At 46.8% G+C, this 27,994-nt stretch overlaps 1 protein-coding gene across 1 annotated transcript; it reads left to right on the plus strand.

Moving 5' to 3' along the window:
* Positions 1 to 27,990, plus strand: IFT172 (intraflagellar transport 172). The gene is made up of 48 exons (XM_015859500.2): positions 1 to 120; positions 864 to 1,007; positions 1,664 to 1,776; positions 2,525 to 2,564; positions 3,609 to 3,674; positions 4,284 to 4,363; positions 5,285 to 5,372; positions 6,169 to 6,383; positions 6,474 to 6,597; positions 7,990 to 8,085; positions 8,302 to 8,463; positions 9,850 to 9,903; positions 10,526 to 10,629; positions 11,326 to 11,411; positions 12,093 to 12,205; positions 13,144 to 13,311; positions 13,579 to 13,715; positions 13,872 to 13,979; positions 14,221 to 14,305; positions 14,644 to 14,736; positions 15,062 to 15,139; positions 16,167 to 16,415; positions 17,339 to 17,417; positions 17,789 to 17,909; positions 18,294 to 18,438; positions 18,511 to 18,600; positions 18,985 to 19,082; positions 19,867 to 20,002; positions 20,080 to 20,196; positions 20,565 to 20,707; positions 21,401 to 21,494; positions 21,738 to 21,802; positions 21,925 to 22,105; positions 22,288 to 22,397; positions 22,666 to 22,795; positions 23,316 to 23,414; positions 23,748 to 23,857; positions 24,333 to 24,396; positions 24,635 to 24,721; positions 24,896 to 25,012; positions 25,130 to 25,240; positions 25,461 to 25,580; positions 26,079 to 26,174; positions 26,630 to 26,689; positions 27,060 to 27,158; positions 27,248 to 27,401; positions 27,521 to 27,612; positions 27,838 to 27,990. Exons 1-48 carry the CDS (start codon positions 82 to 84, stop codon positions 27,925 to 27,927), a joined length of 5,250 nt encoding a protein of 1,749 aa, XP_015714986.1. The 5' UTR covers positions 1 to 81; the 3' UTR covers positions 27,928 to 27,990.
* Positions 27,991 to 27,994: the final 4 nt, after the last annotated feature.

Genomic DNA, 27,994 nt, shown 5'->3' on the forward strand with positions numbered 1-27,994 from the left:
ACGGGCGCGTAGTGATGACGTCATCTGTAGTGCTTAGCAACGGGTGCGGGTTGGAGCTGCTCCATCGGGACGTCCCGGATCATGAAGCTGCGGCGTGTGAGGACCCTGCTGGCACCGCAGGTACTTTAGGGCCGGGGGGAGCAGGGGGAAGCAGGAGGGAGTACTGTGTCCAGGTGTGGAGCCCTCAATACAAAACAGACATGGAGATTTTGGAAAGGGTCCAGAGGAGGGACAGGAAGATGATCAGGGGGCTGGAGCACCTCCCCTATGAGGACAGGCTGAGGGAGTTGGGTTTGTTCAGCCTAGAGAAGAGAAGGTTGCGGGGTGACCTCATTGCAGCCTTTCAGTACCTGAAGGGAACTTACTGCCAGGAGGGGAGTAAACTCATCGAAAGGGCTGACAATAGCAGGACACGGGGAAATGGTTTTAAGTTAAAAGAGGGAAGATTTAGGTTGGATGTTAGGGGGAAGTTCTTCACTAGGAGAGTGGTTAGGCCCTGGAACAGGCTGCCCAGTGAGGTTGTGGATGCCCCGTCCTTGGAGGTGTTCAAGGCCAGGTTGGACGGAGCCATGGGCAACCTGATCTATGGGGTCTCTATGGGGATCTATGGGATCTCTATGGGGTCTCCTGGGCAACCTGATCTAGTAAAGGTGTATGTTTGGTGGCCCTGCTAGGCAGGGGGATTGGAACTACATGGTCCTTGAGGTCCCTTCCAACCCGGGTCATTCTGTGATTCTGAGGTGGTCGGAGGGAGCCGGAGAGGGCCAGAGGGAGTCGGGGGGGGGGGGGGGGGGGGGGGGGGGGGGGGGGGGGGGGTCTGGGCTGCTCTTGGTGCTGAAGTTGTATATGTGTGTGTCCCGTAGGATGGCACAGCTCGTGTGACCTGTATGGCCTGGTCGGCCAACAGCGGCCGTTTCGCCGTGTGCACCGCGGAGCGTGTGGTGCTGCTGTATGATGAGCACGGAGAGAGGAGGGATAAGTTCTCCACCAAGCCAGCAGATGCCAAGGTGAGGGGAGAGGATGTGGGTTGTGTGAATGGGACGTGGTGGCCTTCACCAGGTGCTGAAGAGTGAGAAAAGGCCCGAAATGGAGGCAAGGTAACACTTTGCTATAGAAAGGGAAAGGAGAACATCACGGAAACCAAGACGAAGGGGAACTGTAGATAGTTTACATTTAAAAGGGCACGGAAAAAGGGAATTACAGACACTTAGTCAAAAGAAAATCAGAGAAGAGGGCAATAAAGGTAAGAAGAAATTGTCTGGAGACCTCTGACAAGAAGAAGGATTAGATACCCCCGGGCAAGATGATGCTGACATGGGAGAACGATACCAGCAGATAACACCAAGAAGAAAACAGAAGAAGAATTTCACCCCAAAACAACAGCAAGGGTCGCAGGGAATGGGGTCAGGGGGAATGAGGGAATGGGGTCATAGGGAATGTAATGAATATGTAATCAAACTGAGGAGGAGACTATTGATTATGTATTAGCTTGACCTATGTCTGTAACACGCTTTTCTCCTTATGGTGTGCAAGTTTGGTGGAGCTATCCCCCTTGCACCCGGCGCTGCGCCACGCTGGAATAAACATACCTGCTTTATAACCCATCTCTGGATTATAGAGTTTGATTCTGTAACTCAGTGCTAAGCCTGCCCTCTGCCCACAGTACGGCAGGAAGAGCTACGTGGTGAAAGGAATGGCCTTCTCCCCAGACTCCACCAAAATCGCCATTGGCCAAACAGACAACATTGTCTACGTCTACAGGATCGGGGAGGAGTGGTGAGTCTTGGGGCAGTGGCCAGTGTTGCACCTACAAGGAGGATTTAGGGATCCTGGTGTGAGAAGGTCAATGGTGTCTTCATTGACCAGCAGTTGACCACAGGTTGGCCATGAGCCTGCAGTGTGTCCTTGTGTCCAAGAAGACCAGTGGGCCAATGGTATCTTGGGGTGTGCTGCAGAGAGCATGGCTGGTAGGGGAAGGGAGGTGATCTTTTCCCTTTGCTCTGCCCTGGTGAGGCCACATCTGGAGCACTATGTCCAGTTCTGGGCTCGCCAGTTCAAAAAAGACACGGATCTCCTAATGGGAGTCCTGTAGAAGGCCGCAGAGATAATCAGATCCTGAAGCACCTCCTATACAACTCCTATACCTCCTGGGACTCTTTGGCCTTTTTTACCTGGGACTCTTTTCCAAGCCTGATCATGAGCATAGATGCAAATGATAGAACATGCAGTGATACAGATCATCCAACCTGCAGTGATTCACTCAGATCTTTCCATGGTGAGCAACAGATAGGATTTCCTTAAATACAGTGGAATCTGTTGGGAGCATGTGCCAGCTTCTGTGGAGCTGTAGTTGTAAAGCTGAAAATATTCTGCCTAAAATTGGCTTTCAGTAGAACATCAGCATACAGAACTTAAACAACCCATGCTCAACAATATTAAAATGGGCTTAATATAAAGGGGTTGCCAGAAAAGGCAGTTTTACCAGCTTTACCAATAGGTTTTTTTTGTCTGCCTTTTTCTGCAGGGGTGACAAGAAGGTGATATGCAACAAGTTCATCCAAATGGTGAGACACAGGCTCCTGTTCAACTCCATTTTCTCCACAGATGTAGGACAGAGACAACAATTGGATGTCTCTCTGCTCATACTCAGAGACATATGTAGGCAAACTGTCAGTGATATCTGATTACAAAGACATGGATAGAAGCTAAGATAATCTCTGCATTTTGAGACATGGGGATAGATGGGTAGCCAAGTTTTGCACTGTCACAGGATTGCAGATGGAATACTGATAGCCTGTGCATGGAGTTCTGGGCTCTTGGACTCACCCAGTTTAACTTGCAGTTCTGCAGGCAGCAATATGTTCCTACCCTGACATGTTAAAAGGCCTGGTAGTGTGACCTGGTTACCTTATAGCATGTCAGACTTGGACTGGATTTACATTACCACCCAAATATGCTTTGCTTTTTCCATATGGTTCATAATTTTAGGGTGCATCATTACCCCAAGGTTACCCATTAACCAAAATGTTAACCATGCAGAATTCAGTTAAAATGCAGTTTTCACATGATCTAATACCACTTAGGTTTGTACTTTCAGTCAGGCTATGTCCTTGGCCTTTTTAGTGTTCTGCTTCTCTAGTTCTACCTGCGTATGTCAGTGAGCACTCCATCCAAACTTGTGTCAGTTTAAATGTGAAGCGGTTGAACTCTCTTTGGCCCTCTGTTACAATTAGGTTTCATGGTCAGATTTGTTCATCTGATCCCCACACCTCGGTTTCTGAGAATTCCTTTGATTTGGGTTTAGTAAACCTGTTTCTGCCTGGCCTACTTGATATCATCTGATTACTAACTTGCTTGTAAATGAAAAAATATATATAAATAAATACCATTTAATGCTTAGCTTTAACTTTTCTTAGCCTCTAACTGTACCCTAGCTCACTGTTACCTAGTTCAGACATCAGTATGGAGTACCTTCATCCCATATTCCAGTGCCCACATCTCTTGATCTGAATGGTCTTACTTTTCATGAGCTGCCTTATGTAGTAGTGGGACGAGAAGCTTTCTGAGTAGAATGGAGCTTTTACTTCTTTTTTCTTCCTATTTGGCAGAGTGCTGTGACCTGCTTATTGTGGCCAGCGGAGAACAGTATTGTCTTTGGTCTTGCTGAAGGAAAGGTAGAGAAACTTGTTACTTACCTGATTTTCTTTTCCATGGAAGGCCTATGGAAGCCTGCAAGCACCTGTGCTTCAAAGTAGAAAACATTAGTGTGTGGGCTTAGGACACTGATCAGCAATGAAGGGATTACACCACTGGCATAAATGTCCCGATTTTGGTTCCCAGCTAGTCATAGAATGGCCTGGGTTGAAAAGGACCACAATGACCATCCAGTTTCATCCCCCCTGCTGTGTGCAGGGTCACCAACCAGCAGCCCAGGCTGCCCAGAGCCACATCCAGCCTGGCCTTGAATACCTGCAGGGATGGGGCATCCACAGCCTCCTTGGGCAACCTGTTCCAGTGTGTCACCATCCTATGGGTGAAAAGTTCTTGGAGGTTGTCCTGGATCCTTATGTCCTTTTCCTGTGCTGTCTTAGAAATGTGGAAGTGTGAATGCAGCACTAATTTTTCCACTTGTTCTCTATCCTACCAGAAACAAATGAGCTTCCTACCATTAGGTTATATAAACTTAGTCCTTATAAACTGGGAAGCCTCTGGGGATATTACAGTGCAGGAAGTCCACTGTTCTGTATGGGGCCAGGAGCAACACAGACCCTTCTCTTTTTCAGGTTCGTTTAGCAAATACAAAGAATAACAAGTCTTCCACCATTTATGGGACAGATTCCTATGTGGTCTCGCTAGCTTCCAAGTGAGTATGGAATTGCTTTAGCTTTGCTGCTTTGGCTCATTCTCCTGCCCAGCTGTTGGCCCTAGCAAAACTTGTGGCAATATGGGGTGTTGGCAGTGTGTCTTTATGCTGTTGGTTCCTATCAAGATGATAAAATTCACTGCTTTCCAGAAGAAATTGCTTTCTAAAATCTGACACCTGGCCTCTCCACAACCTCCTTTTCTTTCCTCCCCAGTCTCCCTCCTCCTCCCACCTTCTCTTCCTCATATTTCTAAACACATCTCATGCTGTTATTGATTTAGTGATAAATGTGGGATTGAAATAGAAGGCAAAGTTCATAGAATTTTTATTCCATAAATGAATTATCATTAAAAGTATTCATTCTGTGCACATCACATTAAGCCTTTTTCCTCTTCCTTACTCCTCTCTTTTTGCATAGAGAAGTACACAATATAATAATGCTATACATAATGGTTTTAGTCTTGGAGTGTTTGTCCAGATGTTTTCTTTCCAACTGTTGTTGCTTTTAGGGATTAGGGGTGTTACAATACCCAGCCTCATTTCCAGGGGAGTTTCAATGAAAAGATTGTTTGAAACACCTTGTTATAAGAAGTTTTTATTATTATTTCACTTAAGTTTCCTTAGCTTCTCTGTGTTTTAGTAATGTAGTATGTTACAGTAAGTTAGTTATTGTGCTTTTATGTGATGAAGATACTTAATTGCCCACTCTCCTCTCTATATATCTTTGTCAGCTCTCTTTTTACAAACACTGGTACAGTACTACATTTCCTTGTGTTCACCACCCTACTTATGTTTGGTGAAGGCTCCTTTGATGAGGAACCACAGCCCTGTCCCTGGGACTGGCTTCTTTAGGGAGGGATAGAAAAAACAAAGGTGCAAGTCTTCCTGCAGCTTCACATCATCTTGACTGTTTCTTTACAGTGTGTCGGGGAAGGGAATCCTGTCTGGCCATGCAGATGGAACCATAGTACGCTACTTCTTTGATGATGAGGGCTCAGGTGAATCACAGGTATCAAAGATCCTTATTCAGTGAGCAGAATTCCTGTCTATGCAATTTAATCCCCAGCTCAAGAGCTCTGTAAAGTGATCAGGTTGTAGAGGGAATGCAAGTCTGGAGAGAAGCAGTCTGTGTTTGCTGGAATAGGTTTTGTGCAGCACCGATATAGATGGAGCAGTAATGAGGTACTTGAAACTACTCTTGAGTGTAGTGGTAAGAGAGGCATTTCTTCTGTGTGTGAGATATGAGGTTTTTCAGGACTCTGGGAAGATCTCATTTTAGACTGTCTTTAAGAATGATGCTTGAATGGATAGGATTTTCAGGGAACAGTCCCAAGTTCACATTGTGTCTCTGGACAGGATACTGTGAGCACCCAGCATTTCTCCAAGCCTCCTTTTTCTCTCCTTAAGTCTCACTGTTTTAAGCTGTGGTAAAGAAATGCTATTCCTACTCAGATCTTTTCTTTTTAACTGAAGTAATTTGAGCACATCTGCCTTTTAGCATGATAAACTGAAAGGCCCAAAACGTACTCTGCCAGGTTAATAATGCATCCCAGTCTAGTTAATATTATTGATCTTCTTACTGACGACGGCAATCTTCTCTCCTAGTTAAATGATAGAATAGTTCGTATATCTCAGCTCTGGTCTCTGTCTGCCTTCCTACAACCTAGGGAATGCAGGCAAAGCAACACCCATGAACTGGTGTTTATGGAAAGGCATCATACTGGTCTCATTCTGGTAGACTACAGAGCTCAGCTGAGGGCTAAATCCAACAGTGTGTTCAAGGTCTTATCTTCTTTCTTATGTAGGGTAAGCTGGTGGTGCATCCTTGTCCTCCTTATGCCCTTGCCTGGGCTTTGAACAGCATCGTGGCTGCAGGATGTGATAAGAAGATTGTGGCTTATGGGAAGGAGGGCAATGTGATTCAAACCTTTGACTATAGCCGAGACTCCTCAGAGAAGGAATTTACCACAGCAGCTGCCAGTCCTGGTGGCCAGGCTGTTGTCATTGGAAGCTATGATAGGTGCGATGGCTGATGGTAAAGTCTCCCCTTTGTAGTGCTTTCTCCTTCAACTGTGTTCATTTCTTCATTGTTTTTTTTCTCTCCTCATAGGCTGAGGGTTTTGAACTGGAGCCCACGCCGTGGTGCTTGGGAGGAAGCCAAGCCCAAAGAAATACCTCACCTCTATACCATCACATCTTTAGCGTGGAAGAGGGATGGTTCAAGGATCTGTGCGGTTTGTATCACAAATTAGTAGCCTTGAGCCAATGAATCAAATGCCACGTGTAGTCTCAGGCATTCCCTTGAGATCAGAGTTATGTGGTACAGAGGGGGCTCGTCAGATTAGTCACCATCAACTAGGAGTGTGATACAAGATGCCTAGGATGAGGCCTTGTGAAGGGGACGCTGCTAAAGTCAGGTGTGCATATGCCCAGTGAGAGGACAAGAGGCAGTGGGCACACACTGAAACACAAGAAGTTCCATCAGGAGACATTTCTTCCCTGTGCAGGAGGCTGGGCCATGAAATAGGTTGGTCTAGAGGGTTTGGGAATCTTCTTCCTTGGAGATCTTCAAAAGCCATCTGGATGTGGTCATGGGCAACCTGCTCTAGATGATTCTTGCTTTAGCAGGGGATTTAGACCAGGTGACCTCCAGAGTTCTCTGCCAGCCCTGACTATTCTGTGATATTTTCAATGAACCTGGAAAATACCATGAATGGTTGTATAATGACTCAGAGGTAGCAACCCCCTTTTTGGCAAAAGCTGAATAATGTCAGCATAGCTTCTCTAGGGCAGTCTCATGAGCACCTGTTCCAGAAAAACTGAACTGTTTCTTATTCTCTGTGTGCCATTTTCAGTTCAGAGCGGCCTTTTTTCTACTTGCAGCCTATGGGCTCTGGTCTGCCTTTCTCTATTAAGTAATTCTTTAAAGCTCTTATAGTTGAGTTTTCAGTTGCATTGGACTCAGTGAACTTCATGGGTCCCTTCCAACTCAGAATATTCTATTATTCTAAATTAGTCTTTCTTTAAACATTACTTTATTAAGCTAAATATCTCCCTACATCATTTGATTAATTTTAAAAAGATTGCAATTTACAACTTCTTTTTGGTAGTTTATGCATCTTTTTATGTTCAACAAAGTCAAGAACCCTTCAAATCTTTTCAGAGAATTAGTTGAGTAAAGACTAATATTTGCGGAGGAGGGGAAGGAAATAAGAGAGATGTGAATGCTGGAAGGAATGGAGATGTTATAAAGAAAAGGATAAAGGTGGAAGGATTCTGTTGGAAGGGAGGAGAGTTAGGGAGGGTAGAAGAGGGGTTGTGGGAAGTAGCGACAGTGGGGAATAAAGGAAATGAAGATAAAGATGAGGATAAAAAGTTATTTTTTATCGCTCTCTCTGTTGTGTGTGTGTGCCAATGTTTGGAAAGCTCCATTTCTCTAGAATATTTTCCTGTTTTTTAAGAAAGTCAGAATAGGGCTGGTCCTTATGCACCTGGAGGCTGGTTCTGCAGAGGAGTAAAGATGTGTGGGTTTCTGTTGCACCTCTGACCTTCTTTGCATGAGTAAGGTCTGAATATACCTCCCCTTAAAGCAATTCACTGACCAAGAAGTGTGTTTGTTTCCCCAGGGCACTCTGTGTGGAGGTGTTGAACAGTTTGACTGCTGCCTTCGTAGAAGCATTTACAAGAATAAATTTGAAATGACATATGTGGGACCAAGCCAGGTAAGTGAAGGTCCAATAAGATCATAGAATTAGACGAGAGATAACGTCTCTTGGTGAAAATGACACCTTCACTAAAACTAAATGTGTTTTAAGTTATTTGTGCCATCAGCTTCTTTCCTGCCCATAAACTGTCTCTGGTCCTTGTCCCAAACATTGAGATTCCTCATAATCTGCAGAGAGAATTCTGTAAATTCATATTTTTCCTTCTTTCTGTAGGTCATTGTGAAAAACCTCTCAACAGGAACTCGCGTTGTATTGAAATCCCACTATGGTTATGAGATCGATGAGGTGAAGATCTTAGGGAAAGACAGATATCTGGTGGCCCATACATCAGACACGTTACTGCTGGGTGACATCAACTCCAACAAGCTCAGTGAGGTAATGGAAAATGTTTCACGAATGTCAAATAATTAACTTTACAACTCACAAGATATGTTGTCTGCATGGAAAAAATACATTTATTTTCAAAGAATCAAAGAATAATTTAGGTTGGAAGGGATTTGGGGATGTATCTTATCAAACCACATATGCAAAGAAGGTTCATCTTCATAGGTGTTTCCTAAGGTTTCCCTTCTCTAAGTTGAAAAAGACCAATTCCTTTAGCTTCTGCTTGTATTGTAAGTGTCCCAGCCCCAAACATCTTGATGGCTTTCTGCTGAATTTGCTCCAGATTGCTCTTAGCAAAGAGAAAATTCAAGACCAGCTGATGAGAGTGAATGTGTCCAAATCAATGGGACCCAATGACATGCATCCCAGAAACCTGAAGGAACTGGCTGATGTGGTTGCCAGGCTACTCTCTGTCATACTTGAGAAGTCATGGCTGTCAGGTGAAGTCTAGATTAAGTGTTAGGAGGAAAGTCTTCACTATTAGGATGGTGAGACCCTGGTACAGCTGCCCAGAGAAGTGTGGGTGCTCTATCTCTGGAGGTGCTCAAGGCCAAGCTGGATGGGGCCCTGGGCAGCCTGAGCTGGTGGGGGACACTCAGCCCATGGCAGGGAGATCAGGACTAGATAATCTTTAAAGTCCCTTCCAACCCAATCCGTTCTATGATTCTATTATTTATCAGTGTTTTCACTGTTGGGTACTGGGAGAGTGGAGAGGGGAGGGCAGTACTGGAGGAACATCTGTACATTCCAGATGTGAATGTATGAATTCTATTGTGCTTTTTCTTAAAAAAAAAAAAATATATATATATATATATATATATATATACGTTAAAAATGCATTCGTGAGTACCACAGCTTGTGCCAGTACAGTTTCCAGTACAGAACAATCCAGACTAAACAGCCCAATGCCTTGAACCTGTGTGCAGAGTGATGAGACTATATGCCAAGCCTGGAAAACATAGGCAGTAGGTAAATGTGTGACAAAAGTATTAACAACACCCCAGAACATTTTTTTTGTTTGCACAAGTGTATGATTATATTCAGACCAACGATATGCTCACAAATCTGTCTGGGGATGGTAGTTCCCAATTATAGATTTGAGTTGGAATATACTGCTGAAAACTTAGACAGACTAAACCTCTGTCTCAGATTTCTGACCACTTGCCTGTTGTAATCACAGCAACTATTGCATTACCTCATACTCTTCTCAAATTCCAGGTGAACAACAGTGTTGGCAGCTGAAGGTCTGGAATGTGATCACTTGTGCAGTGTAGTTCTTGTTATCTCTCCTGGGAGATCAGAGCTTACCACAGACCACAGTATTTCCATCCAAAAGCTGTCAGCCTGGACTGCTCACCCTGTGTCATTGCATTGTAGGTAGCCTGGCAAGGATCTGGAGGGAATGAGAAGTTCTTCTTTGACAATGAGAACGTGAGTTGGATGGAGCAGGGTGCTACTGTAAATGCTGGGTAAAGAAGTGTATGCTCTGGCAGAAAAAGTGACAAGCACATTCATGGGAAGTAGTGTTTTTCATCTGGTTTCTGGATTGATCCTCTCTGTGTGCATCCCAATCTGCTTCTTCACTGTGATCCCAATCTGCTTCTTCGCTGTGCTTTCCTTTTCCACATTTTGCCACGTTTGTCAGGTATAGAGCAAATCCATTGTGAAGACTGTGTAAGCAATAATCATGTAGGAGAGAGGAGAAATAAATGAAAAATAGCCAGAGAGGATGTTAGAGGTACAGCGAACAAAATGTGTTAACTGTCTGGAATCCTGTCCTGTTTGGCAAGGCAGGAAGATATGGACAAGTTTAGATTTATTGTCTGATAGCTCTCAGAATGAAAGCCTGGCTCCTCCTGTGGGAATGATAGGCCCAGAACTAAACTTACCAGCCTTGAAACAGTCACAACAAGAAGACAAGAACAGTTCCTTGCTCATTCTAGGGGCTTTGAATTTACACTTGTCTGCAGCAGTCTTTTTCTGCATACCTCACTGGTAGGTATTTGTTCTTACCTGGCTTTTCTGCAACAGTGCATTCACCTCTCTCTTATAGGTCTGCATGATCTTTAATGCAGGTGAGCTGACACTGGTGGAATATGGAAGCAATGACATCTTAGGGTCTGTTCGCACGGAGTTTGTGAATCCTCATCTGGTCAGGTAAGTGTGATACCTGCCTGTGTAGCCAGTGGGAGCTCCCACCTGCACTTTTGGGAGCGATCTCAGTTATGTACACTTGGAAGTGTACCACTCTATAGAATGTAGCTTACAGGCACTGGGACCTGACCACACATTGCTGCATGTTTTCTGTAGTCATCTGGCAGTGACCAACATCAGGGTTTAATTGTTGTGTTGTGATTAAGGGTTATAATGTTTTGGAAGTGCTTGTAAAGCCCATTTTCTTCTTTGTTTATTCAAACCTGACTTGGTTATTGCCTGAAAAGGAATCTGTACTCAGGCATCTGTGTATCCAGCTGATCCTAGCACAACATTGCTGGAGACTTCAGGTGCAAGTGGGAACTCCTCTGTCTCTCTAAAATATCATATTCCCTCTACTAATTCAGGAGGAGAGAAGGGAAGATCATGGGCTGCTCAGAGGTGGAAGCATCATAACTGATTTGCTATAGGGAACCGTAGGTCCAAAGGGGCAGCTTTGGAATGAAGCCATGAATCAGAGGCACTGTTCTTATTTGAGGCAGCCATAGGTATTATACAAGAGTCACAGGTCAAAGGACTGCAAGAGGCTCCATGTGTTGAGGGTAACTGCAAGTAAGTCTTGCAGGGGGAGGATGGGATTTGATCCTTTTAATTTAGAGAGCAGTTAAGGTAACAGTTCTCATTCCTTTCAAATAATAGTGTCCGTATCAATGAGAGACAACAGAGAGGCATGGAGGATAACAAGAGACTGGCTTATTTGATAGACATCAAGACTATAGCAACAGGTAAATGTAAACATCACTCACTCCCCTGTATTTTGCTGGCCTTCCCAATTCCTTTGCATGCACCATGCCAGGCAGCATATCCCTGGAGGCCCTCTTTGCATTCACACTATAAGGCAGCAGATTCCTGAAGGCTCATTTCACATTCACTCTGCCTGTCTGCACATCACTAGACACCAGGCTTGGGAGGTTAACTGCCTTGTGTGGGCACAGCTATGGAGTGGCTGTCACTGTGTCTAGGACCCAAGGTTCTGCACTGCCTGTGATGTGTGCATGCTCATAGAAGGATGGATGGAATTACTGTTGTTGATAAGGCTCCAAGATAAATGTCACTGCAGTTGCTTTTCATGTTGAAATGTGTTTGCTAGTGGGTCCTGCAGTAGTTAAATCCCAGATACCTGATCCCTGTAGCGCAACACTGAGTGTTCAGCACCCTAGGGCCCATTAGTGGTGAGGTCCTGGAACAGGCTGCCCAGGGAGGTTGTGGATGCCCCATCCTTGGAGGTGTTCAAGGCCAGGTTGGATGGGGCCCTGGGCAACCTGCTCTAGTAAATTTGGAAGTTTGGTGGCCCTGCCAGGCGGGGGGGTTGGAACTTCATGATCCTTGGGGTCCCTTCCAACCCAGGTCATTCTGTGATTCTGTGATTAGGTTCTTAACACTGTGTTTTCTTGTTCTTTCCCAAGTGGACCTTGTTGGTAACTACAGTGTTGGCACTGTCAGCCATGACAGCAAGATTGATTGGCTGGAGCTGAATGAAACAGGCCACAAACTACTCTTCAGGGACAAGAAGATGAGGGTAAGGCCAAGCAGGGGAGTGTGGTGAGGTGGCACACTTTGGGTAGAGACAGGTATGACTGAGTGCAGGGAGAGAAATGGGAAACATGAAGTACTCATGACTTTTTGACCACTCCTTAGGAAAACCAGACCATGTTCAGATTGCATGAGCTGGCAGCATCGTATGTTTGGATTTTAGTCATATCTAAGTCTGAAGTTAGTTACTTGACATCTTCCTTCATCTCATTACTCCGTAAAATACAGATCATAGGCTCTTCTGCTGAGAGAGAGAGACAAGTGAGTTAATCTCAGGAAGAGGACTCCAATGTTGTTCTCACGCATCAGTTTAAAAAGGCTTTCTCTGCTTGAGTTACATCTGCAAGATGAACTCTGATTCTCTAGAACAGCTTAGTCACGACCAAATATCAGGTCCAGTATGACCTTTGGCTTGTGCTGATTCCCATACCAAGACTGAACATAGCCTGGGCGAGTATTAGTAAGCCCAGGACAAAGCTATGCCCAAAATGATGGTAACAGTTTCACAAGCAAACAGCATCCCAGCTTGTTGGCAGCAGTTCTTGCAGTAGGATTTTACCTAGGATGGACAGTTCAGCACAGAATTGCACAGTAAGGCTTTCTTGGCCCCCTAGCCTGTTTGCATGAAGGATTTAGAAGACCATTCTCCTGTTAGAGCTCTATTCTGGTTTAGTTATTTATGAGCTTATTAAGAAGGAAGGCAGGATCTGAGCATGCTGCTTAAAATATGCAAGTATAAAAAAAGATCTGAAGTCTTGAACAGTAATATGTATAAATAAAACAGCATATCTTGGAAAGTGTTTAACTCTTGGTGGGTGATATCTGTTTACAGTATGCTTGCTCAGATGTTCCTACCAAGTTCATGTGAGCTAGCAGCCCAGCCATGAGCCATACTGAGCCTTTTTCTCCACTTTCCCCATCTAGTTGCAGCTGTATGACATTGGAAGCAGCACCAAGACTACCATTTTGAACTATTGCTCCTATGTGCAATGGGTCCCAGGCAGTGATGTGGTGGTGGCTCAGAGCAGAAACAACCTCTGCATTTGGTATAACATAGATGCTCCTGAGCGAGTCACCATGTTTCCTCTGAAGGTAAAACTCTGGAGTCTTTGTTTTCCTCCATCGGTTTCTGTTGTATCTTGCTTACATGTATGGGAATAGGCAGGATGGTATTGTAGAAAGTGGACAGAAGGGGACTGCTGGTTTCTCCTGGACAAAATACGGGCTTATCTGTCTCATATTGCTCAGTTAGAAATGCTCTGGTAGAGCTTTCAAACTTGGTAGAACTGTCCTCATGTCATCTTTACCCTACTTACCCCCAGACAACATGGGAGTGTTGACAGCTGGTACTCTTTTTAGGGAGATGTTGTAAACTTGGAACGGAATGATGGAAAGACTGAAGTGATCGTGTCTGAAGGGGTGAACACTGTGTCCTACACGCTAGATGAAGGTCTCATAGAGTTTGGAACTGCTATTGACGATGAGGATTATCACAGGTAAGTGCTAGAAAAGCTATGTGGTTGTACATGGTTTTCTTCAGAGCTCATCATGTCCATCTGTTTTCAGTGCAACTCCTGTTGGGGAGCTCTAGTCTCAGCTTAAAGAGCTCTTCTGTTCTGTCACTGAAAGTCTGCAAATCTCATTGTCTCAAGGGCTACTGCATTTTTGGAGACACTGGAAATGTCAACAGAGACTGAAGCCATGTGGAAGACCTTAAGCAAACTAGCTTTGGAAGCTAAACAACTGCACATAGCAGAGAGGTATGGGGAAAAGCTAAATCATCTTCCTGGTGAGAACATTCTCTTTGCTGAATCGCTCACAGAATCAAGGGCCTGGATTGTGTGACCTGGAAAGTTTACTGCATCAAAGAATGATGTGTTCTTATCATGGGTACCCATGATGAGAAGCAAGGCTACCCATCTCTACACCTTGCACTGCGTGATTTTGCTGCAGAGGTTCTGACAAACCCATTAGTGACTTAACTGCTTTGTTTTTTCAAAGGTGCTTTGCAGCTCTGGGCAATGTGGCAAAGGCTCGATTTCTACATGAAACCAATGCTATTGCTGACCAGGCAGCTCGAGAGCATGTGAGTCAAACCTTTTCTGCTGTTCAGGGTAGTCACATCCCTGTAAATACTTGCATACGTATTATCTGGTGACCAAGTCCCGCAGTATTCTGTGACAGACCAGGACTTGGTCTTCTGGGATCTGCTGATGTAATTCATCATCTTAGTCTGTCAGAACCCTCTTCTAGCTGGCCACTGCATATTGTGCTGCTCCTGTCTTCTCACATCTGTGATTCACATCCATCTTCTTCAGTTTCTGTAGTGACACAGACTCTACCTGCATTCCCTTCCCTTGTACCATATCCAGAGCCTTTTCTTCCCCCCACTATAACAACTGAGCTAACTGTAACTGCCTGCAGGGTGGGGATGGTACAGACCATTACCTGGTGCGTGCCCGCTTGGCCATGCTAGACAAGAACTACAAGCTGGCAGAGATGATCTTCCTGGAACAGGTGAGTAAAAGAACAAGGAGCAGAAAAGATTTCACTTATTTCTGAGCAGGATAATCTGTGATTTGAGAGTGATTTCTGAGAAGAAAGAGAATGATTGTTCCTGAGAGAAAGTTTTTTGCCCTGAAGTAGAAGGAGATGTTCTGTCTTCCAAGATATAGAGTGTAGGACTGCTGGAAGAGAGCAAGGAAGGATCAGTATCCATGTAAAGAATGTGGTTCACGTGTTCAAATGTATCTTACACATCTGACCCTACCTGCTGTGAGAGTTCAATGGCAATATATCTGCTACTGGACCCTTCAGCTTGACACTTTGCTCTTTAACACAGAATGCCACAGAAGAAGCCATGGACATGTACCAGGAGCTGCACATGTGGGATGAATGCATTGTAGTTGCTGAGGCCAAGGTACAGAATATAGTTTTACTGGACTGTGGTCTGCGCTTATTTGGCAAGTCTGCTGGTTCAGAGTCCAGTCAGGGTCTAGGTGCACTTCACCTGATCCCTCAGGACCTCACATCTGCTTTGAGAGGCTCCCATAGTGAGTCTGAGCTTGCCTTGGAGGTCCCCCATCTGATTCAACTCCAGATGGTGGGATTGCTGTACAAAGGAGCCTTGTTTGCTAAAGAAATGAGGAATTCATGCTATCAGAGAGTCCAGAGCAGGTCATAGAACTGGGAAAACAAGGCACAAGTGTGGAGGCTTGGATACTGAGAGAATTAATTATAGTGCTAGGTAGGAAGTGATGTCTCTTAGAGCAAGTGCAGAAATCAGCACAATAGCTGCTAATGGCAGAAAGACATGGTTTGGGGATGGATAGATCTTTGTTCCAACACCAAACACGTGCTTTTATTTTCAAGAGTACAGTGTTGCATAGCTAGAGGGCCAGGGTGCATTAGAGATGCAGTTTAGAGAAGGTTACACTAGCTCAATTTGTCCTCAAGAAAGAACACAAGAATAAAATCAGTGGGTTAGAATCACAGAATCACCAAGGTTGGAAAAGACCTAAAAGATCATCCAGTCCAACCGTTCACCTATTACTAATAGCTCCCACTAAACCATGTCCCTCAACACAACATCCAGTCTTTCCTTGAACTTGGTTCTTCATGATCATGTAACTGACAGTCAAGGAATAAAATAGCAAGGAATGTCTCAGTGTACTAAAAGAGGAATCTCAGGGGAGGTTGCTTTGATGGAGTTACAAACTTGGTGAATAGTGAGGAAGAAAGGATAATGAGATGAATTTAGGAGTAGCTGGAGCTTTGCAAAAGAATGAGCAATGCAGTGGTACACTGGGCTTGTCTTTTGGTTTCTGCTCACTGCAGTTACTTAGTTTAGCTGAGCAGCAAGATTGCTGGGGCCACGAGCTATTCAGAGCCTGCAGGAGGAGCAGGACAACATTTGTTCAGATAACCAATGATACATTTTTCTACAGGGACACCCGATGCTGGATAAGCTACGTCGAGGTTACTACCAATGGCTGCTGGATACCCAACAGGAAGAGAAAGCTGGGGAGGTCCAGGAGGAACAGGGAGATTATCTGGCAGCTGTCAGCTTGTACCTGCGGGCAGGGCTGCCAGCTAAGGCAGCACGGCTAGCCATGAACAGAGATGAACTCATGACTAATGGGGATGTCATCAATAGGATCTCCACAGCACTGATCAGAGGAGAACTGTTCGAGCAGGTAAGTGGTCCTCCCCACTGGGCCTTCTTCTTAATTAGTAGTATGAAAGCTCTTACCCTGTCCTCTGCATCTGTGAGATAGAGAGGACTGTAGCAGATTCAATTCTGTATTGATAAATTCACCTTTGACGTTTAGTAGGAAATCCTAACTGCATCCACCATACACAGATGAAGTCTGAAACAAGTGCTGTTATTAGTCAGGAAAAAGATCACAACTCACTGATGGCACATCTCCAAAGCTGAGTGTTCAATAACAGCCAAGGAGGCCTCAGGGAAACCAGGAACCAACTGGAAAAGGAGTTGGCAGTGAAACAGAAAACTTGATATCACTACAGACACATGCAGTGCTTTCTCACAGCAGAATGAAAAAGCGATGGTCCAGCTTTCATATAAAAATAGCCTAAATGAAAAAGCTAAAGAAGAAAACCAAAGGAGATTGTGAAGACACTCCAGCACTATGAATGTCAGAGAAGGGTAGTGGTTATGTCTAATAACACAAGAAATTGGTAACTACTTGTCATTGAGACAAAAAGACCATCAATCCAACTCCCCTGCAGTGAACAGGGACATCTACAGCTAGATCAGGTTGCTCAGAGTCTTGTCCTGCCTGACTTAGAATTTCTTCAGGGATGGGACACCCACCATGTCTCATCAGCATGCAGAGAGAAGTTAGCTCATAAAAATGATCTTATCGATAGGTGATGCAATCTTTCCTCAAAGTCCTCTTTGTCTAGGTTAGTCTTGGTTAGTGAGATTAACCATGGTCTGGGTTAGTGAGGAAGGCATAAATGATGGAGAAGTCCATGTGGCAAGGTCTAGTAAGACTAACAGCTCTGTAGGTGGGGTGGTAGGGTGGATCCTGTGGGGAGACAGGAGCTCTGTAAACTGGCAGTCTGTGTTTACCATTAGTTTGTTTGTCATTAGGCAGGAGACCTGTTTGAGAAGGTTGGGAACACACGGAAGGCTCTGGAGTGCTATTGCAAGGGCAATGCCTTCCTGAAAGGTACTGTGCTAATTACCTTCTACCCCCAGCCCCACCTTTTCCCAGCTGGATCCTGAGTACTCCAGACTGGTGGCAGAAGGAGCTTTTTGCCCTGGAGCTCCACATATCACCTCATTCAGTGCATGTATTTTCACATAGTCACACACACAACTCAACAACAAAAGCCTCTTCCCCAAGGCCTTGATCAGGCCAATTGCACCAGCATAGGTTTGATCCAGCCTTCCATAGGGTCCAGATTGCTGGGCAGCCCATTGGAGCTGGATTGGTCTAGGGAGTCACCATCCCCATACCCCCTATCCAAGGCCTTTATTTGCCTCACTGTTCTGCTTCCTTGCTGGTTTCAGCATGTCAGATTTCATGTCCCCTTACAGCGGTGGAGCTGGCTCGCCTGGCATTTCCTGCAGAAGTTGTGAAGCTGGAGGAGACATGGGGAGACCATCTGGTGCAGCAGAAACAGCTGGATGCTGCCATTAACCATTATATTGAAGCCAGGTGGGGGAAGGTGATAGCTGTAAAACTAGCAGCAGCATAACCTAGCAGGTTGTTTGCTTTGCCAGTGCCCCTGGTACTTGTGCAGTCTCTGCTGGCCCCAGCCATGGATTCCTCACTTTCTTTCAAGATCTCTCAGCCGTAATTAGTCTTCTCTGATGTCCCAGTTCTTAATTATTTCCCCGAGATTTGTCAGTACACCAGACCTTTGTTTTCATGCTTCCTGAAGACTGCTTTCTTCTCTGCTGATACTGTGAAGTTATTCAGGTCCTTTTTGCTGCTCTAACCCTGGAAGAAGAATCAAGCAGCAGACTGCTTTGGTCTCCCTGGCTCAGTTGTAGGAGATGACTGCTGGCTGACTGTAAAAAGTAATGTTTCTGTTGCTAGGTGCTCCATTAAGGCCATAGAGGCAGCTTTGGGAGCCCGGCAGTGGAAGAAAGCCATCTACATTTTGGACTTGCAGGACAAACAGACGGCAGCTAAATATTATCCCAAGATTGCCCAGCACTATGCAGCCCTGCAGGAGTATCAGGTGAGGCCACAGAACACAATCACTGCTGCTCTGTATACGTTGAGACTGCTGACTATAGTCATCTCACTACAGATCGCAGAGGAGCTGTACATCAAAGGAGACCAGACCAAAGATGCCATTGACATGTACACGCAGGCCGGGCTGTGGGAACAGGCTCACAAGGTAAAATCAGAAGCCAGAGTTTCTAGGGACCTCATCCTGCTTAGTGAATTGTCCTTCATCAGCAGGTGGCCTCGTGTGCCAGCATCAGCAAGCACAGTTTCTAAAGGATTGGTGCAGGGGCATCTGAAAGCAGGAAAGAATTCAGTCCCTTATATCCACAATCACTTTACTTCAGCAGCCCCATGGTGGGTGCACTTGTAACAAATAGTGCTCTCCAAAGGGCCTGGTCTTGTGTACTTTGATCACAGTGATAAATGACAACCAATTCTTGCAGAGCATGTAGTGTACACGCCCATTTGGAGTGGGAAGGAGATTCATTTTCACCTTCTACTTCAGTGCTCTGTACCAAGAAATTGCTTGTTCCACGTGTGTTTGTTTTGGCAGCTGGCAGTCAAGTGTATGAGCCAGGAAGATGTGTCTGTTCTCTACATAACCCAAGCCCAAGAGATGGAGAAGCAGGGCAAGTACAAAGAAGCTGAGAGGTGAGCATTATTATGATCAATGCTAGTCCAAGATAGAGCTCTGAAAGTCTGGCTACAGTGGGAAGGAGCCCTTTCCTTGAATAGGAGCAGAGTTTGGGACTGAGATTTGGAGAGATCCCATGTACTGTCACCACATTTGGAGCCCTTGAACTGATATTTCAGAAGTTGTAGGAAGAGAAGTCACATAACTATTAACAGATACCAGTACATGAAAGGAAGCACTACAACTGTAAAGGTCACACAGAATTTAATCCTTTTGGTGGCATATATGAGTAAGTTGAGCTGACGTTTTCATGTCACCATTCCACCAAAACTGACAACCTAAAGTTGGAGGCCAAGATGAAGGCAGGTCACAGAAGCCCAGAGGGTCCTTCCAAGTCAGGACACAGAGTGACCAGTGAGGACAGAGGAAATAACATTACCCTTCAGCAGACGGTGGTGGTATAACAGAAGGGCCCTGTCTAAGCAGTGCTCAGCCATGCATTCTGCAACAGCCATGTTGTATACCAGTGCTATATATCAGCTATATGCTATGCCGTATACCAGCATGGTGCTGGGCCTGATGTACCCCAATGTACAGTCAGTCCTTTTAGCTGCAGAAAGCTTTGCTGAAATCCAAAAGGACTGCATCAGCTTTAGTCAAGCTTCCCTTAGTCAATTAGACGGGTAACCAAAGAAAGTCATACAACAGGACTTTCTCTCCACAAACCAGTGTTGATACAGAGAGAATACAGGGGCTGAGTATGTCTTCAGCTGAGTCTTGTGAATGTGTTTGTGTTCCCAGGCTGTACATCACTGTGGATGAACCTGATTTGGCCATCACTATGTACAAGAAGTGTAAGATGTATGATGAGATGGTTCGCTTGGTAGCCAAGTACCACAAGGACTTACTCAGTGACACCCATCTACACCTGGGGAAGGTGAATGCATCTCATGGCCAGGGATCAGGTAGGGCAAGCAAGGGTAAGTGTCACTAATTCATTGCTTCTAATTGCAGGAACTGGAGGTAGAGGGACGTTTACAGGAGGCTGAGTACCACTACCTAGAAGCTAAGGACTGGAAGGCCACAGTGAACATGTACAGAATGAATGACATGTGGGAAGAAGCCTACAGGGTAATGATGACAGCTGTCCTGCCTTGCAGGGTTGCAGGATCCCAGTAGGAATTACCCTGTCCATATTCACCATAAAATATGCTGACTTGATGTGGACCACACCAACATGTGGCACAGCAACGAAGGCCCTTGTGCCACTGCTCTGCCTTTAACTGCTCTGCAGTATTGCACACCAAAAGCAGGCCTGGACTATTAGCCACTGTGCAGCGCTGCCATTTAAGCTTTTGTCTCATTCTGTGTGGCCCAGTGATGGCTACAGAAAGGCTCCTCAGGAGAAAGCAGTTGGTGCAAGAGAGTAAGTCTTGGCTCAGCGTGCTGAAGTAGAAATTGATGCATTGTGTTTTTTCTGCTTTCTTTGCTTTGGATAGGTGGCCAAGGCACATGGTGGGGCAAACTCCTATAAGCACGTGGCCTATATGTGGGCAAAGAGCCTGGGTGGAGAGGCAGCTGTGAAACTCCTCAGTAAATTCGGACTTCTGGAGATGGCCATTGACCATGCAGCTGACAGTGGGTAAGCAGGTCCTTCAGCCCAATACTTCTACCTTCGTGACCTGAGAAAGATGGAATGGCCCAAGATAAATCACTGTATGTGTGTGATAGCTACAGGACAAGACGTATCTTCCCATGCTCCTCCCTTCATGTTTTCCCCTGCCCATACCTTGTGCTTCCTCACATTGTGTCCATGGCACAGAGGACTTAGCAAACAAGTCTTGTCCACCTGTTAGTCTCATAAATGTGAAATGTGAGGTGGGCAGACAAAAGAAATCTTCCCTTTAACTTGAATAGGGAGATCTTGTGAGAATCGCTGAACATGGGGGAATGTATTCCCCATGCTTTCCAGAAGTGTTTTGGCCCCACTCTGCGTCTGCCCAGGCCTGCGTCTGCGCTGCCATCCACAGTGCTGCTTTGCCTCAGCTCTCCCACTTTTCTGGGCTCCTGGGAGCTTTATGACCCCCCTTTAGGGCTGAACAAAGGGCCTCTGGCCTTTAGAGTGAGTGTGAAGGAGCCGAATCTCCTTAGTGGGAGCCAGAAAAGTTCCTAGGTTTTGATCAAGAGCAGGAGTAGTGGCCATTCACTTGAAATCCCCCATCTTCCCCCCTCTCCTCTCCCTATGTCTTGTGCTCTGTTTGATGTCTCAGTCTTGATGAAAGCATGCTCTCACAATGCACGGTCCTGCTGTGACACCTTTTCTCTTTCACTTCAGTGTCTTTGAATTTGCTTTTGAACTGGCTCGCCTCTCCATGAAGCAGAAGATGCCAGAGATCCACTTAAAATACGCCATGTTCCTAGAAGATGAGGTAATTTTACCCCTTGGAATAGGTAGAAGCTCCCTGGCCACTCAGGTAATGGAAGAGTTCTCATGAAGGGCTGCTGCAGAAGGCATTTTTGTGGCTGCAGACCCTGCTCACCTCCTCAACTATAGCCCCAAGCTCCCACGCACCTCTCTGTTTCATAAATCCACTCTGCTTCATGGTAAGTAGAGGAGGTAATGTTCTGTTATCAGGAGAGAAAAGAATGCACATAAATTCCTTCTTTCCTAGGGCAAATTTGAAGAGGCTGAAGCAGAATTTATTAAAGCTGGAAAACCCAAGGAGGCAGTGCTAATGTATGTAGTCTTCTTGCTTTTGGAAAGCTGCATCTCCCCGTATGGTGCCAGCCTGATTGCTTCCCCAGCACTGCTCTGCCTCCCGCTGTGCCTCTTATTACATCTCCTGTCGATCCTTCTAGGTTTGTGCATAACCAGAACTGGGATGCTGCACAGCGTGTGGCTGAGGCTCATGACCCAGACAGCGTTGCTGATGTGCTTGTGGGACAAGCACGTTTTGCTTTTGAGCATCGAGAGTTCCAGAAAGCAGAGGCCTTCCTCCTGCGAGCACAGAGACCTGAGCTGGCAATAAAGTACTACAAGGTGAGCCTGGGTGAGTGGTGCTGTTTCAGCTAGCATAGGAATTGGATGACATTGGCATGGTTGTTCCTCCCAGCGAATCCTCTGGCAAGATGACACGAGAGGCGAGATATGTTGTCGTGTCAGGAGAGCAGAGGACCCTGTCGAGATGGTGAAAGTTTCTCCTCTCTGCTGTGCCTCTGCAGGAGGCTGACATGTGGAGTGAAGCCTTACGGATCTGCAAGGAATATGTGCCTGCTCGGCTGGAGGAGTTACAGAAGGAGTGTGGCAGGGAGGCTGCCAAGAAGGGCTCTGGGTAAGTATTGTGCTCATGCTGCAGGGAGCAGACTGCTTGCTCTTTCCCTAGGCCATTGAACTGCCAGGTCTCTAGTGCTGCCTCAGGTTCTTTAATCAGTACTCAGTGTTATCTATGTGCATTCCTTGACACACACACGGCCCCCTCTCCCTTCTCAGGTCTCTGACTTACCTCTGCTTGCACCTCCCTGCCAGTGCACTACACACTAACTGCAGGATTTCCATGGCAGTGTCACGGTCTTGTTCACAGCCTGTATTTCTCCCTACAGAGGAACAGAAGGGCTGCTGGAGCAGGCACGGGAGTGGGAACAGGCAGGGGAATATGCCAGGGCAGTGGACTGCTATCTGAAGGTGCAGGATTCCAGCAACAGTGCCCTGATGGAGAAATGTTTGCTGAAGGTGTGATTCCCTTCATCTGCTCTACTATCTAGGAAGCTTCCAAGAACCCACAGTGCATCCCTCAGATACCTCAGTCACTGCAGGACACAAGAGAGCCATCAGTGACCATTCTCTTGAGCCCAAATGGGCTGTTCTCTTACCTCATGCTGTGCTGACTTTCTTGCTGTGGCACTACTTTCAGTAGCATGACATAATCTTTGTGCCTGTATCTCCCTGCACAACGAAGCTAGTCTTTATGACATAGATCTTAGCTAACTGAGCACCCTTTCTTGGGACACGTCCACCAGCCTTTGAGTTACGTTCTTGTTTATACTTTTCACTATATGTCTTCATATACACTTCAGTAACAACTGTGTCCATGTCTGAGCTTCTCTGAATCACTAAATTGGGCTATCATTTCTCCTCCTCTTCTTCTGCAGAGTTCAAGTGCAGCTGACTATGTTTAGCTGGGACTGAGCTCTTCGCAGCTTCATCCCTTTCTCAAACAGCTCTTATTGCTGCTGATGGTTTCTCTTCACAGGCTGCTGAGCTGGCCATTAAGTTCTTGAGTCAGTCACAGAGCATGGAGGTCACACGGACTGTGGCTCCTCAGCTGGTGGCCATGAAGAAATATAGTTCGGTGAGGGCTGGTGCCTAACACTGCAGAAACAGTGACATAGAGAGCTGTATCCAAGGGGAGGAGGGCAAATCACAATCTGGGGTGATGGGTGGGTGGCCAACTTCATAGTGAGGCAGTGCTGAGCCATCAGTAAGAAGGAAGGGAGGGGAAGGGATCAAGTCCTGGAATGGTGTGAGAGCCTCAGGCCTTGGGAGGAGACAGAGAAGGGGGTTATATTTTGGGAAGAGACTTTGTGTTGCTGCTGTGTGTTTGGCACTTCCAACAGTGCCAACTCCAGGGCTTCAGGGTGTCTTTGGAGTTTTGTTCCTCATGAGTCTCTCTCTGCCCTTGCAGGCAGCAGAGCTCTACCTCAACATGGACCTCATCCGAGAAGCTATCGATGCTTTCATTGAAGGGGAAGAATGGAGCAAAGCCAAACGTGTGGCCAAGGAGTTGGACCCCAGGTATGGGTTTGGACTCTTTCCACTTCCTCTCCCACACCAGCATGGTCCCTTGCCCTGTCCTGTCCTGCTGCCCCTGGGTATTCTGGATTCTCCCCACGATATTCCCAGCCTTGACAGGGGACGTTCCCTACATCTGCCCTTCCATCTCCACCATCCATTTACCACCCTGACTCTTTTCTGTTACCCCATTGGCACACACCCCATGGAAATCTTCATTTTTTTTTGTCATATGCCTGTCTTCCCTCTTCTTGTTGTATTCCTGTGCACATACTTCCTTCTGAAAGGCCTGTCATCCCTTTCCTCACACATGTTGGAAAGAGCTGCCCAGACTCCTCCTCCCTATGTACATAGCTGCAGACCTGAAAGATGTGAAAATCCTCTTTAATCTCAAAGCAGACAAAGTTGAACCCAGCCTCTGCGCTGATCCAAAGCACTGTTAGTCCTGCTGTCTGTGCAGATCCTTTCTACCCTGCAGGTCAGAGGAGTACGTGGACCAGCGTTACAAGGAGTATTTGAAGAACCAAGGAAAGGTAGATTCGGTATGTATTTGGGATGCCCCATAGGGCAGTCCCCAGGGTCTTCGTTATGGGGCTTTTGCCTAAATATCCTATAGGAGGGGATTCTGTATATGCCTGAATCATGGCTTCTGCTTGCCAGATGGGTCACACTGGATCTCTGCTTCTGTAAGGAGGGAGGGACTGTGTGTATGTGAAGAAAAGATGGAGGTGGATCGGAAACCTTGCCTTCACAGTGATTTTGTGCTGTTTCCATCCTCAGCTGGTGGGAGTCGACGTCATGGCTGCTTTGGATATGTATGCAGAGCAGGAGCAATGGGAGAAGTGTCTGGAGGTTGCAGCTCAGCAGGTGAGTGAGTACCTGTGTGAGCCCTCAGGAGGCAGCCTGGGGGTCCTGACTCTCTGAAGCAGGGACAGCAGGAACGAATGGGCAGCATCTGAAACCATCACTACCAAGTGGCCAAGCATTCAGCACCTTCATCTTATGCTTTCAGTTCTTATGTTTTCTGTGTGCCTTCTCCAGAACTATAAAGTCTTGCAGAAGTATGTAGCTCTGTATGCATCCCACCTCATCCGGGAGGGCAGCTGGGACAAAGCCCTGAGCCTGTATGTACATCATGGAGCCCCTGTCAACCCACAGGTAATGAGGACAGCTTAATGTCTCTGTGGGAGCTGCCAGAGAGCAGAGCTGCCCTTTGCTTAGCAGCAGAAGGGCTCCAAACTTCTGCCACCGAGATTTCACTCTTTTCTCTTGCAGAACTTCAACATTTACAAGCGTCTGTTTGTGGAGATGGTGAATGCACCTGGCATGAACTGTGCCGAGGCTTATTCCACCTGGGCTGACCTGCGTGATTTCCTCTTCAGCCTGGTGAGTGTTGGCCACGGCCACCACTGCCTGTTAAAGTCTGAACTGCCCGCTTCTCACCCACTACCTGTATTCAGCAGCCCAGGTGAGGGAAGGACCCAGAAAAAGCACAGAACTGCTGAGCCTGGAAACTCTCTTCCAAACTTATCCCAGTTTTTCCACAGTCTCAAGCAGATGCAAAGTGCCCCCGTGCTCACGTGGTCCTTATTATTCTCTTCTTCAGTGTGAAAACTTAGTAAAGTCAAGTGAGGTGAACACTCCAGCACATGCAGAGTTTGAGACTATGCTGCTGATATCTCACTACTACGCCACCCGCTCCGCTGCTCAGGGCGTGAAGCAACTGGTAAGGCTCTCAAAGTTCCTTTTTCAAGTCAGCAGTGTGAGTGCAGAGCTGGGGACGTGCAGGTTCAGGGCGTGATGACCCAGAGGTGGTTCATAGGGAGCAGGACTTGGTCCTCAACTCAGTGGGGCTTCAGCAAGTGAAAAAGAAAGGCAGCCAGAAGGCCAGAGAACAGCAAAGATGGGAAGGATAGGCATGGAGGTACACAGTCAGAGTCTGTTTTCCTAATCTTTGTGTGCGTTGGATAATTAAGGAATCTCATTACTGCAAGGGAGGGGCAGCTTAGATAGAGGGAAGTGCTTTCTAGATTTCCAGTTTGGGATGACCATGGATAAAAACTCTAAGAGTTCCTTCAATGAAGGCTTTTAGGATAGCTATGTCAGGAAAGGTGGTTGCAGAGCTCTGCTACGAGGCTGTGGTTATATGATCTCATGAGATCTCTTCCAGCCTGGTTCTTTTCCATGCTGACTGTTGTGGTTTTACTGTCCCCTGTGTCTACAGGACACCGTGGCTGCCAGGTTGTCCATTTCTCTGCTGCGTCACACTGATCTCCTTCCTGCAGACAAAGCCTTCTATGAAGCTGGGTTAGCAGCCAAGGTGAGAGTGGCTCAGGAATTCCAGGCTTTATCTTCCATGGTCTCCCCCAGCTGCACTGGCACGTGAGCAGCCAGATGCCGGCTCTGGTGGCCTTTCCTCAAACATCTTGTGTTTTATTGTGATGTGGTGGAAAGGCAAACATAAAGTAGTAAAGGGACATGAGCTGCAGACCCAGGGGGTCGACCAGAGTTCTGTTTTGTGGCTCTGCTATTGCAGATGCGGGACTCTTCATTGGTCCACTTTGCTCTGGGTCACCTAATTGTTACCACCTAACTGTTATGTAATGACTACAGGCTGTGACCTCCTGCCCAGACGTAATGACACACAGCAAACATAGCAGCATGTTCTTACTGTTTGGTGCTGGCTTTCCAGCCCATCACTCACACGGGAGAGTTGTGGCTGGGAACATAAACCATCCGCTGCCTGGTCTCACTTGTGGTTTCTCTCAACACCAGGCAGTCAACTGGGAGAACATGGCCTTCATCTTCCTCAACCACTTCCTGGACTTCTCAGATGTGCGTATCTTCTGCTGGGGGAGAGGCTGTGGCTGCCCCATCCCTGCAGGCATTCAAGGCCAGGCTGGATGTGGCTCTGGGCAGCCTGGGCTGCTGGCTGGTGACCCTGCACACAGCAGGGGGTTGGAACTGGATGATCTTTGAGGTCCTTTTCAACCCAGGCCATTTTGTGATTCTATGCCTGTCATGTGGGCTGTAGGGCTGTGCAGACCCAGCATATGCTCAGCCTGGCCAGGGGATGCCTGAGGCTGAATGGGGCAGCACATGTGAGCTGGTACTGATGGAGAATGCAGTGCCCTGAATGACACAGACTGTAGTGTGAATGCCAAGGATGGCACTGCCTTGAGATCCACCACTTCTCCTTTCACAGGCCATTGAAGAAGGGAACCTGGATGCTCTGGACCACTCAGATTTCCGAAGCACAGACATTCCCTTTGAAGTTCCCCTCCCAGCCTATCAGCACGTACCTGTGAGTATCATCCCCTTCTGTTAGCTGCCTAGAAATGCTGCCCGAAGGCCCACTTCTTGTACTTCAGTACCCCTATCCTTGCCCCGCAGGAGGAGAAGCGGGAGGAGGTGAGGGACTGGGTGCTCACCATGTCCATGGACCAGCGGCTGGAGCAGGTGCTGCCACAGGACGAGCGTGACACGTACGAAGCCTCCTTGGTGGCTGCAGGCACAGGGGTGCGCTCCCTGCCCTGTGTGCTCACAGGTGAGCTCTGGGCCAGCTCACAGCTACATGGACATGGAGCATTTTACACATTGATTTGAGAGGGGTCGGGCAGTGCTGTGTGCCTTGGCTGGTTGGTGATGGTGTCACTGTGTGGCCAGGGTACCCTGTGCTAAGGAACAAGATCGAGTTCAAGCGGCCGGGACGAGAAGCCAACAAGGACACGTGGAACAAGTTCCTGATGGCTGTCAAGGTGAGCCAGCCACTCATCCCTCCATGCTGATAATTAATCATTGTCCCACTGGCAGAGCTACACCAACCCAGGCGCGTTTCATTGTACCTCCATTGAATTCATCTCACAGTACCGGGGCACAACATGCCCTGCAGGTGCAGCTCTGCCAGCTCCCAGGTGCCACCAGGGAGAAGGCAGCTGTGCTGCCCCAGTGCTGGTGCCATGGACACCTCTTTTACCCTGTAGACATCCCACAGCCCCGCGTGCCAAGATGTGCTCAAGTTCCTCAGCCAGTGGTGTGGGGGGCTCCCAAGCACCAGCTTCTCCTTCCAGTGATCCGGACCGCCCTGTTCCTCAGCCCCCTTTGCTTCTACCCTCAAATAAACACCTCTCAACCTTTCTG

Source organism: Coturnix japonica, chromosome 3 (assembly GCF_001577835.2).
Source record: "Coturnix japonica isolate 7356 chromosome 3, Coturnix japonica 2.1, whole genome shotgun sequence".
In the NCBI taxonomy this organism is placed as follows: Eukaryota; Metazoa; Chordata; class Aves; order Galliformes; family Phasianidae; genus Coturnix; species Coturnix japonica.

What these genes read in the sequence shown, in the direction of transcription:
- IFT172 (XM_015859500.2), top strand. Translation starts at nt 82, where the DNA reads ATGAAGCTGCGGCGTGTGAGGACCCTGCTGGCACCGCAG. An exon ending in TGTGGGAACAGGCTCACAAG is followed by an intron (nt 18,601 to 18,984) that starts GTAAAATCAGAA and finishes TTGTTTTGGCAG; the next exon opens with CTGGCAGTCAAGTGTATGAG. An exon ending in CCCATCTACACCTGGGGAAG is followed by an intron (nt 20,003 to 20,079) that starts GTGAATGCATCT and finishes TTCTAATTGCAG; the next exon opens with GAACTGGAGGTAGAGGGACG.